At 38.8% G+C, this 12,792-nt stretch overlaps 1 protein-coding gene and 1 long non-coding RNA gene across 2 annotated transcripts in view; one reads left to right on the top strand and one right to left on the bottom strand.

Annotated features, from left to right (window-relative positions):
- The window catches only part of LOC127061737 (neurogenic protein mastermind-like), a 186,404-nt gene that overhangs the window by 14,409 nt on the left and 159,203 nt on the right, over nt 1–12,792 (bottom strand). Inside the window, exon 6 of the mRNA XM_050989041.1 lies at nt 8–264. Within this exon, the coding sequence (XP_050844998.1) occupies nt 8–264 (257 nt within the window). The remainder of the gene's footprint in view (nt 1–7; nt 265–12,792) is intronic.
- LOC127061761 (uncharacterized) overlaps nt 1–12,792 on the top strand; it is a 120,100-nt gene that overhangs the window by 13,421 nt on the left and 93,887 nt on the right. The window lies entirely within an intron of this gene.

Below are 12,792 nucleotides of genomic sequence, written 5' to 3'. Positions count from 1 at the left end.
GACTCACCGTCATCGGCTCGCTTTCTCTTGATGCTATTGCCGTTTGGATCCTGATGGTGTGCGGGGATTCCGAGGATGCCACTGATGCTGTAGGCATTGGGAGCGGCGGCCGCAGGATGACCCGCCGGTGTGGCAGGTGCATGGGCTATCACCGACACGGAACCACCTGATCCTGGCTGACCTTGTTGCTGACCTTGCTGCTGCTGCGCCTGCTGTTGCTGATGCGCGTGCTTCGCCTTCTCTGCCGCCTTGTTTCTCACGATTCTGCGAACAATAGGTCGCTGGTAGGTACTCCCGGTAGGTTCGATTCGACTCTTAACCCGATAACTCAATACTTTACGCTCGTGCACCATCGAGAGAACTTTGCCGCACGAACGACACTATATTATATATATATATATATAGATACATGTGTATGTGTATTATATTATACAGGGTGATTCTAAAGAGATATCTTAAAAATTTCGGATTATATTATATATATATATATCGTTCGAATAATGATTACGTAAATATCGTAAGAAGATCTCTCAAGATCTCTAATTGATAAACCAAACGATTAAAGAAGTTCAGCACGTCTTACAATTGATATTACTCAAACTATTGTTACGAACGCGTTTACATATTCGTTCGTTAGCATATTCATAGATATTCCGGTATCGTTCGATCTCGTTAACGTCGATTTTGTTCCTCGTACGGTGATTGAAGAAATCCGAAAATAATTCCCGAGTAAACGATGATTAATTACCGATCGGACGATTTGATTATTGTCCTTTCTCTCTCTCTCTCTCTCTCTCTTTTCTGAGGAGTCTATTTCTTATCGTATAGAACAAGTTAGATACATATGTATGTATACATCGTAGATGGGATATGTTATCGACATATCGGCATTGTTCCTGACAGCTCTCTCGGGGTTCCTTGGACGTAGAATAGCAAACGTGACTTTGCGGAACCAGCGTGTAATCGTAAATGAGAAGGAGAACTCTAGAGGAAGCCTTTGGAACTCAAAGAAACAGGAGGAGGAGAGGAAACGAAGGAGGATAGAAGTAGCGGAGGCAACAGTCCTCCTTCGTTTCTCCTTTACTTGCTTCTCTTCCTTCGAGCATGCAACTCGCGCTTATTATCCGTGATATATCGTGCGTGCGCTTTGAATGGTCAGCCGGTTGGACGTCGGTATCAATTACCTCGGTGAATATTCGCGGCAGCGCCGTTAATCTCGCCGCGTGCTGCTCCTCGCAACACCGGTTTCGGTTCGCGGAAGAAGTTCATACGAGGCGCCAACGACCGACGGCTACGCCCTTTCGCCCTTCCCTATATCTCTTAGCACACGGAAACCAACGGGGTTTAGCCATTTTTTTTTCTTTCTTTTTCTCTTTATTATTTCTTTCTCTTTTTGTTCGTTTTCTTTTTTTTTCTTCCCTTTATTTTTATCGAATTTTTTCTTGCTATTTTTGAACGTTCCATTAAAAGAAATTTTCATCCTCGTCTCTACTGATATAATATTAAGTTACGTAACTAAGTAATCGTTCGTAATGATCTTAATATTCTTTATTATTTAATCAATCTATGAATCTATGTGTATATTAAGATCGAGTTAAGTATGGACGTTATTTATTATTTTATAGGTTTGGAAGTTTGATACTTGAAGTTTGATAAATTTGGAAGAATTGTATTTATAACTCGCTTATTTTCTTAAATGTTGATTTATGTTAGAAAACATTTTTATCGGTTTTTAATCGAACGAAGTTTATGGATTCAATGAATTTGATCTATTCATATTTTGACGTATTAATTTATTATTACTTGATCGAACATTAAGAAAGTTCCTTTTGGCAATTCGATGAAATAAGATAGAAGAAATAAATCTATTTGCTTCGGTTAAAAATCGCCGAGAAGAAAGAAAAAAAATTCAATGCGTCCTGAGAGACATCGATACGTTCAATGGAATCGCATTACCAGCTCCATTTTCTCTTTTCGTCTCATTTTGCAACGGGTTTAGTCAACGGTGGTGGGTCAACGAATCCGCACCGGGATGGGCCAGTTCGTAATGGATCGACATTAAGTCCTTCGTTTCTGTCGTGGATGTGTTTGTGGGCTAGGTAATCGTGAGGGTGCGAGTAACGGCGATCAATCAGAGGACACCTGTTGCCCGAACTCCCTCGTTCGTTCGCCACCTTCGCCAATTCGCAACAATTAGCAGCGATCCTTATCAAGGTTAGGCTCTAGGGTGATTAGAAGGTATCAAACGGTGTTATGCAAGAAGAACGAACTGAATTATTACGAAATGATATTTAACAGATATTTCACGCGTTCGATATTTATATTGTTTATACAAATAATTATTACTATTTGCGAACGACTATTATATTTCGACATATATATATATATATAATTTTTATACTGATAGAAAAGTTAAAAAAAAAAAAAGGAAAGAAAAGAAAAATTCTGTAGGTTAATTAATTCTTCTTTACAACCGAAAGTACGATATATGTAGATCCATACATATATATTTCTTTATTTATATATGTATATCTATAATAAATATATTTATTGTGTTAAAAATCAATCACGGCTTCTCGCACGAAGTCTTCACGTCTTCCGCGGTGAAATCGTATTTCGCTCGCGATGAAAATCGTGGCGCGTGTCTTCCGCGAAACTTATGGAAACGTAACTACGAATAGAAGATACCTAGTTACATACACGTATCTAGGGGCGTACATACGTAGGTAGGTAAGTAAATAAGTACGTATAACGAGTCGGCGTATACTCGGGCGGCGGTCTATAACGAGCATAATCGGCAATTTAATTAAGTGCAACGACTCGTCGACTCGCCATTCACGTAACAGTAGGAGATTTTATCGGTGTTGCCGAGCAAGCGAGACTCTTCGAAGGAAGGAATAAACAATCGTGTTTTCTTCTTTAAAGTAACGTTTCGAGCTCGTGCCGTCGCTACCATCGCCATCCATACCATCACCACACACCATCGCCATCATCGCAACCGTCATCATTATTACTAACACACTTAGAGATACGCTCGCGTTAATTAGCGACTGCGTGCCATGCCGATCTAAAAGAGATTCCTAAAAAGTATTTTCTTTTCTTTTCTCTTCTCTCATATTTTCTTTTTTTTTTGTTTTTTTTTTTGTTGTTTCCGTATGTATCTATCTCGAACGAACGAGAGAATATCGATCGACGTGAAAAGTCGGATTCGCGGATATAAGGAAGGACCGAAGGGTTCTTTTATGGCTGCTGCTTGTCGAGAAAATCGAGAAGAGAATGGTGGAGAACATAAAAGAGAAAGAGAGAGAGAGAGAGAGAGAGAGAGGTAGATGGAAATGAACGAAGAGGAAATGCTAGGATTTTCTTCTCTCTATCTTTCTCTTTCTCTTTCTCTTATATGTATGTATTCTGTTCTTCTCTAAGTCTACTTCTCTTTCTCTCTCTATCCTTCTCTTTTTCCAACCCTCTTGCACTTCATCTAATCATTGAGTGTCTCCGTTCCGTACGGACCACCCTCTCGTGGTTTTATCTACGCCCCTGTTGCGGTCTATGGCCCGTAACGTTGCACCTTGCTTCAGGATTCCGAGTCGAATTCCGTGCACTTTAATGCTCTCTCTCTCTCTCTCTCTCTCTCTCTCTCTCTCTCTCTCTCTTTCTGTCTGTCTCTTTTCCTCTCTCTTTCTCTTTCTCTTTCTCTCTCTCGTTCTTGTAGAGAAAGAGAAAATTCGGAGTCACGAGAGGGAACAAGCCACGACTTTAATCGAGTTCAATTTTATTCGGCGACAAGTGACGCGTTCCGGATCTCGTGGCAAACGGACAAATAAACGTCTTCTAAGTATCTCCTATTTCTTTTTTCTTAGTAACAAATAGAACCGAACGTTGTCGGGTACGAAAACCTACTTATCCCTTTCATTTTTTATTATTTCTTTCTTTTTTTCTTTTTCCTTCTTCTTACCCCTCTCCCACCTTTCTTTTTCCTTCACGACGAATAAACGATCGTTTATTTCGCGTTAAAAAAATCTGAATGAGAAGAATCTTTTTCCTTTGAAAAAAAAAAATGGAAACAAAAAAGGAAATAAAGCAAAGGATTTTTTTTTTTCCCAAGAAAATAAGACAGAAAAGGAAAGAAAGCAAGAATGTCAGAGAGAAGTATCTAACCGTTCGTTGGCAATGATTTTTGAAGTTGTAAGATTTTTGTCGCAAGATTCAAGACAATCCAAGGAAAATCGTAATCGTGTGCCACCTATTGTAATACTGGCTAGGACGAGTAGTAGAATTATGAGGGTGAAGCGTGTCGGGGGTGCTACGTGGGGGAAGAAGCTATGCCTCCCTTGGCGCCAACCGATCGTTCCCAAACGGCCACTCGAAGTAAACTCTTCGACTTGCCTTTGAGTGTTTGGATCCACCCCTCTGATCTTTTTACCTTTTCTTTTCCTACTTCTACTTCTTCTTCTTTTTTATGCGTGTGTATATATGTATGATTTTTTTTTTTTTTTAATTTCTACGCCTTTCACAATATTGACGAGATATATATATCTATATATAAAATCTATTAACGAGACACCAAGGACGAATGAGAAATAGTTAAAAGGATTTCTACGTTAGTATTATCTATGTGTATACTTTATCGGTTATTATTTCAACTATACGACGACGACGACGAGATACGATTTACCTTGGGAGTATCCATTTCTAGAAGCCATTTTCGATGTCGCCGTTTTTAAACGACTCCGAATGCTGATTTAAATCACCGCTCGGTCGTACTATATACCACGCTCGTATCCGCTCGTATTCCAACGTTACGTCGATATCGTCGCGTTATTTTATCGGGACTGAGGCCAAGTCGATCCATCGAACGATAACTTTGAAAGATAGAGAGAACGATTGAGAGAGAAAGAGAGAAATATAACATAAATATTATTTTCAGATCCTCACACACATTTTATTTTATATCCATTAGTTCGTAATATATAGCGCATTCTAATCATTAAATCTTTCTGTTACGATATTTGTTTATATTTTAACTTTACTGGGTAGTTGCAAGAAAGAGAAAGAGAGAAGGAGAGACAGATAGACGAAGAGATATAATGTAAACATTTTAATTTTGTAGGTCGTACTATTAAATCTTTGTCTTGTCATATTTTTTTTTTATATTTTACCTTTACCAAATTATATTTATAATAATCAATGTTCTCCTTTGGCTCTTTCTCTCACTCCATTTTTATTATCGAGGTTGGTCAATGAGTAATATAGGGATTCGTATTATTAGATATCTACATAAAAAACAGTAGTATATTTCTTTCCGTAAATTGTACCAACATAATACAATACTATGCTATACTATTACAACCCAGCCGCAAGTCTACTATTACTATCTATATTCTTCGATTGACATCGATATCTAAATAAATACTAGTATGTACATACACGTTCTTTTTTTCTATTAAAAATTGATTACTATTACAATCCACACGCGATCTTACTATCTCTTTATACTATTGCATCGGCCAGTATACGTACTTTGTAAAAAATTTTCAATAACAAATATCAGTATTTCTTATATAATATATATTGTTTATTTCGATAGAAAATAATATAAATTTTGACTTTTTACTTACGAGCCAGTCTGATAGTTCTATAAAGTTATAGTTATATTCCTCTAATTTCCTTTTTTTTGTACTTCGACCACATTTTTCTCGATGAGATCGTATAGCTATATCTGGCAATAAATTATTTTTTTTCTCTCTTGCTCTCTCTCTCTCTCTTTCTTTCTTTCTCTTTTTTTTCTCTCTGTCCATAAACTCTCTTAGGTTCTTACTCTCGACGAATATAACCTATGAAAAAGTATAGGTACGAAGTGGTAGCTCATTCGTTCGTTCGTTCGTTCGTTCGTTCGTTCGTTCGTTCATTCGTTCGTTCGATGAACAAATGCAAGAAGCTCACGGTTTAGAAAGCATCGGATAAGCTCGCTACGATGGCGGCTGAACAGAGACGACGACTACGACGACGACGACGACGAAGACGACGACGAAGACGACGAGGAGGAGGATACGCCAGTGGCATGGCTCTGGAACCACAAACTTTAATGTTGGCATTACTTTTATGCGCGACTTTATGCCAAGTATCCCATCAAATATATGACCCGCGCTTCTGCGCTCCTCTACTCGTGCGCTACTTCATGGAGGGAAGAACGCAAAGGCGAGCAGCACACCTCTATGTATCTACATACTACCTATATATATAATATATATATATATTCATGTAAACTATATAGTATATATATATCTACTTATATACATAGGTAGAGTTACCTACGTTCGTCCCTGTTCGCCACCCTCTTCTTCCACCACTACTCTTCTCTCTCTCTCTCTCTCTTTCTCTTTCTCTTTTACCCCACCCTTCGAACTAAATTATTGCGAATAAAACTTTATACTCAAATTACCTCTACGCGAACTTTATCGCATTTCTCAACGCTATGCTTTCTCCAAGGGAAAGACAGAAAGAGAGAGAGAGAGAGAGAGAGAAGGAAAGAGATAAAGAGTATAAAAGATAGAGATAGAGAGAAAATGAAAGGAGAAATAGGAGATTTCAGTCGTTGTTAGAAGAGGATTTAAATTTTCTCCCCGAAATACACCGTCGGTCTTAATTTCTTCGGATTTAATCGCCATTTATACGCTCCGCTTTCGAAAGGTGTGTCCTTCGAGCGTAACGGGAACTCGCCTTTCTTCTTAACGTTAGTATACCCACATAATGTACACTATACGCGATAAAATACGTATATATCTATGTATATACGTACACACACACACACACACACACACACACACACACACACACACATATATATATATATCGAATATATCTATGTATTAACGTATTATTTATGTAGATCGATATATCCACCGAATTAGTACGATTCGATGACACGTTAATAATCATATCACTCTACCACTCTCCACCCCTCTCTTCCCGCCTCCACTATTACTACGTTCAACCACCCACCCTATTTTTCGCTAATCAACAGCGACAAGTCTATCGCGAGGAGATTTATTCGCGCGTTAATATCGGGCTTTAAAGTTATTACAGGCCATTATATGGGCCACCACGGAGAATCGTGGAGGATTTCAATGGGGATTTTCGGAGGATTTAGTCACCACCGAGGCAGATGCTACGAACTATGGACTACGCGAGAATATAACTCTAGAACTGAATTCTCTCTCTCTCTCTCGCTCTCTCTCTTTCTTTCACTCGTTAACCGGAGAGTCAAGAGACTAAGCAGTGAAAGAGAAAGAGAGAGATAGAGATGAGTAGTGGGTGTAAAGCTAGAGAGTAAGTAAGAGAATAAGTAAGAGAGAGATAGAAAGAGAAAGAGAGAGAGAGAGAGAAGGAGAAGAAGAAGAAGAGAGCGAGAACCGTTCCGTCGCACCGTAGACACAATACGGGACTTGGTCCATGGCTATTGTACGCCCTTCAGACGAACACAATGCCTGGAAAAGGTGTATCCTGATATTCCACCATCTCTCTCTCTTTTCTTCTCCGTTTCTCTTTGAAGAGGAAAGAAGAGAGAGAGAGAGAGAAAGACAGAGAGTGAGTTTGTAATGTAGCAAGCTACTCTTTGAGTCCTTCTCTTCGCACTGATTCTTGAACAAAAGTTATATCATCGACTTACTACACAACCACCAAGATTGTTTACCGTTTCAATTTACTTGTATTGTATTGTTCTTAATTCTTAATTAATTTGGAAATTTGAAAATTCGAAGGAACGACTGATCTCTTTCTTGTCTTCTTTTATTCATTCCTTTTGCTCATTTATTTACTTCTATTATTTATTAATGAGATAATTTTGTTTATTTATTTATTTATTTATTTATTTATTTATTTACAGGTAGGACGAATGTCCTATTCTACTTATTTTGAGGCTTATTTAATTTATTTAATTCCTGATAATATAACGTTTTTTTCTTTTTTTTTTTTTTTTTTAATAAGCCTCTTTTTTTCAAAGTATTTGAACCAGTCCAATTAAATTATAAGAAATTCAATTTTCTCAACGTTGCACGTTCGCGAATGATTTATATAAATCTTGGAATATTATCAGCTTGATAAATGATAACCAATGTGCTATCAAGTATTCTTATTAAATTTAAGTAAAATAGATAGTGAAAATTATATTTTACTTGAAATTAGAAAAAGGTTTTACAGAAAACATTAAAACTTACTCTCTTTTCTCTCTCTCTCTCTCTCTCTTTGAAATTAACATTCCTATCTCGTAGAGAACTGACTATACTGAACACACGGTAGAAATTTCGGACACAAGTTTCGGTCAATTCCCAAACTCGTAGCCTCACAGTGTCGGTGTCTTCTTAATCTTTCGAGGGTTGGAAGAGTGCCATCGAAAGGATCCGCTAGATGAGCACGAGGAAAGAGGAGAAGAACGAAAGCTATCAGAAGGAAGAGAAAGAGAGAAAGAGATGGCGAGCTTGCGCAGGAGTTCACGTAGATACACGCGAGAGAACGTGCTTGCGGATCAGGTATATATATATATATATATATATATATATATATATATATATATTTTATATATACATATATAGCTATAGGTTAGATTAAAGCAGAATATCCTAGCACCACCGACGTGGCACACCATTTCTATGCCACCCCAAATGCCGCATCCCAGTCATTTTGATGAAGTGCACCCCTCTGCTTGGGACGAGTATATTATTATACACATACTACACATATATGTACGTACACATATATACATACATGTATATATATATATATTTATATGTATATATACATATATATCATATATATAGAGAGACACGTAGAGAAGCATTGTCGAACAGCAGCTGCCGTTCTCCGTGTATTATATATACAACTATATTAAACCATAGGTAACGCGCGTGTGCTCGCGCGCGGAGACCAAAGCGCGTAGAAATACGCGAAACTCCTCTATCGTTATATTGTTTGTGTGTGTGTGCGTATTCTGGTGTGTTGTTTGTTTGCTAGCTTCGGAGCCGACAAAAGGTGTGCATCCAACAATACTACCGACCGAGTCAACAGTCACGACGATACCCTCCTAAGCACAATGTAACACACGATTTATAATGTATCGCCTTTACTGACACTTCTCTCTCTCTCTTTCTCTTTCTCTTTCTCTTTCATACGCGTTCACACACATACATACATATACATAGATACGCGTGCTAGTACATTGTATTTATATATATATATATATGTATATTACGGTGAGAAGTCAAGAGGAGGATACCTTCCGTGTACGCGAACTATTACGAACTCGACCGTGCACGAACGTCGAACGCTGTGATTTATTTTGAAAGAGAGATGGTCCAATGTATTGGACCTACTACTGCCAAGGCACACTTAATTTTTTTCCCATTTCAACATCTCTCTCTATCTCTCTATCTTTTTTTTCAGGTAGAATTCTCCAATAGCAATTTATTAAGAGATTCTATTCGAAAGTAGGTACATTACATAGATAGGCTGTCTTTTAAATCTTTTCTGAACTCATCCACACAGAATCGCGGTATCGCAAAGTTATGGAAGCCTCGTCGCCATTTTGCTTCGGCCAGTCGATTACCAAGAGACCTTATTGTACTCGAGCGATCGATAATATTCGATTACGTATCTACACGATCGTTTCATTGACGATATCCTATTAATCTACGAGTACTTGGCGGTTCGTTAACCGTCGGTCATTGCGTTAATCACCGGACCATTAAACGTACGATTCCACGATTCATCGCGCGGTGAATAGCGGTTTCGCTATATCTTTTTTTTCCTCTCTTTCTCTCTTTCTCTGTCTACCTTTCTTTCTCTGTCTCTTTTAATACTACATCGCCTACCATAACGGTGCTCCTTCGTTGCAGTATACTCGACTTTGTGCGTTACCGTAGAGCAGCTAGTTTCTTTTTCTCGTTATTTCTTTCCTCTCTTTCTTTTTCTTCTTTTTTTTTATTTTTTTTTTTTTTTAACAGACACTATAGCAGATCATTGTTCGATACTTCTTCGAGAAACGAACGAACGTTATCTTTGGAAACTTTTGCATACGTCGAAGAGGGATATAATTATAAATGTTGTTGAACTATAAGATGTCTCGTCTAAATAGTTACTTTGACAAATATACATATACATACATACATACATACATACATACATACATACATATATATACTTTTGACTTTTAAAGAGGAAACTAAGGTGGCATCCTTTTGACTCGGAGACTTGTCCGGTGCGACACTTTTACCCGATAGAGACTCCACCAACTGCAACTACGGTATATTCCGGGCTCTCGGGCATGAACAAAAGGGAAGGATGGGAAGCATTATGGGCCGCTCGTAGTGTACGAGAGAGAGAGACAGAGAGAAAGAGAGATAGAGAGAGAGAGATATAGAGATAGAGATAGACATAGAGATAGATAGATAGAGAGAGAGAGAGAGAGAGAGAGAGAGTAGAAGCGACCATCCGGTTTCATTGCGGTTCCGTCTGTCCTCTGACGTTTCCACGGCAACCTGGATTTCGTGTCCCCGGGCGACATCCTCGTCTCCTCTTCTCCTCGTCATTGTTATCCTTCGTCCTCGTCCTTCGTCGAGATGTCGTCGAGCAGAAAGCCGAAAGTCTCTCTCTCTCTCTCTCTCTCTCTCTCTCTCTCTTTTACTCTCTCTCATTCATTGCCTTGTTCAGGGAGAGAAACAAGAGGATGAGAGGAAGAAGAGTGGGTAGAGATAGCAGAGGGCCCGTAATTGTAACTTCATTTGAGGCTAATTTTAGGCGGGAGGGTATGATGAAACGCGGTAATAATTGCGTTATCCAGACAAAGGATGGTTATGGATACGCGCTGCTACCGCCACAGCCACAACCTCGAAGCATCATCCTCCGCCCACCCTTGAGGGTGCCGTCGAATAAGGTAGAAGCCTCTCTCTCTACTCTACCCGTTTCATCCCTCCCTTTGGCAAATATGGCCGCTTTAACGAGGCACACCACCGCGATACACCATATTGTTTCTCCTTCGATCTCCCTTACACGCTTTTTGATGCTTCCTTCTTTTTTCCTTTTTCCCTTTTTTGTTCGTTCGTTCGTTTTGTTTGTTCGTTTTTTTTTTTTCTTAATTTCCTCTCCCGTCGTCGAAAAATTCTTTTCTTTTCTTTTTTCTTATTTTATTATTATTATTTTTTTTTTTTTTAATTTTGAATAGTTGAAGACAACAATTTTTCTCGACTATATCGACAAGTTCGAGTTGTCATTATCGTCATAAGGGAAAGAACAATATTTCGGAACAATCGTTTGTTTGTTAGAAGGAAGTATATTATTCGACTATCTCCATTTTTCTTCTTTATCTATTTTATTTGTCTCTCACCTCTGATTCGATACGATAATAGATACAAGGGCAAATTGGATCGAGAGTGCGAGGATTCGAAAAAAGGAGAAGAATAAAGAAAGATAGGAGAAAGAGAAAAGGAAAAGAGAATAGAAAAGGGCAACCCAGAGTCGTCCGTATGAGAAATGGATTTTTTATACGGCCGAACGTATTATTATCTTAGTCTATTCGACGACAGGAATGGAACGGACGTACTACCACCCGTCTTGGGCTAGCAACCCCTGTGAGTAAGGAAACGGATGACGAATGCCGATTTGACGGTGGCTCGTCCCGAAGAAGAAGAAAAAGAAGAAGAAGAAGGGGAGTTAGTTGAAGCCGATGGAATGGTAAATAAGGCTACGTCGTAGGTAGGCAACGTTATTTATGAGGACGTAATTTAATAAGCGAAAGATGAGCAGGGAGATAGAGAAGATAGAAGAGAGGGAAAGAGAGAAAGAGAGAAAGAGAACTAGAGAAAGAGAAGCGCCATCCGGAAAGCTGAAAGTGGCATGAAAGTAGCAGTCGTTGTTGTTGTATCCCATTGGTCGTATCCCATGTAAAAGTAGTAGCTCGTATACTTGAGCCATATGGCCGACTCGTGAACACACATACCCATTATCTTTCTCTTTCTTTCTTATTCCGAAACGTAGCTCGAGTGAATTCCGAGGGTGCGAAATGATATGGAAGTAATGGACCCCGTTAGCTTGCGCCTCCACGGGAGATTGACCGGTACGATAGAGCATCGAAGGAAAAAAGAGTAGCTAGGTTACTAGGTACCTTTCCTTTTACCCTATATTCCTTCTCCTTCTTTCCTCCCTCCTCTCGTGTCTCCCCTTATCCTCCACCCCCTACCCCCGTTCCAAATAGAGCGATGACAGATTGATACGATTTCGAGTTCGGGATTTGGCGCGACAGATTTTCTACCAACTGTTGTCGAAATCTACTGAGATCATTACGACGAATTAAATATAGGAGGAAGACATATATGTGTGTGTGTAGGTACTTGATCGATGTTTCGTGCATTTTCTTCGCGATTATCATCGTCGATGATGTAAACGTAACCAGATCGTTTTCGTGCAAAAAAGGGGAATATAATATCGGTCGAAGGATAATATTAAAAACAAAATGGCGCTCGTGAATTTTTCTCGATCAATTTACTCGACCCCTAAATATCTTTTTAATCGTGACCGATTTTACATTTATATATATATAGGGGTATTTACTAGTTTGTAAATTTCCAAATGGACATCAACCATAAGTCAGTCGATCATTTATACGAAAGATGGAACAAGATGGCGAATATTATTTCTTTCTATATAAGAGATGATCTCTTATGGCTTTCTCGTCTTTAGGATAAGATTTATCTCGTAAGATCGTCGTATACGTGGCAGGAGTTAGGACGAAGGATGTTCCGG

This window comes from Vespula vulgaris, chromosome 1 (genome assembly GCF_905475345.1).
Source record: "Vespula vulgaris chromosome 1, iyVesVulg1.1, whole genome shotgun sequence".
Taxonomy (NCBI): domain Eukaryota; kingdom Metazoa; phylum Arthropoda; class Insecta; order Hymenoptera; family Vespidae; genus Vespula; species Vespula vulgaris.
Note: the sequence above shows the minus strand (reverse complement) of the source record. Positions and strands in the feature narration are given on the sequence as shown.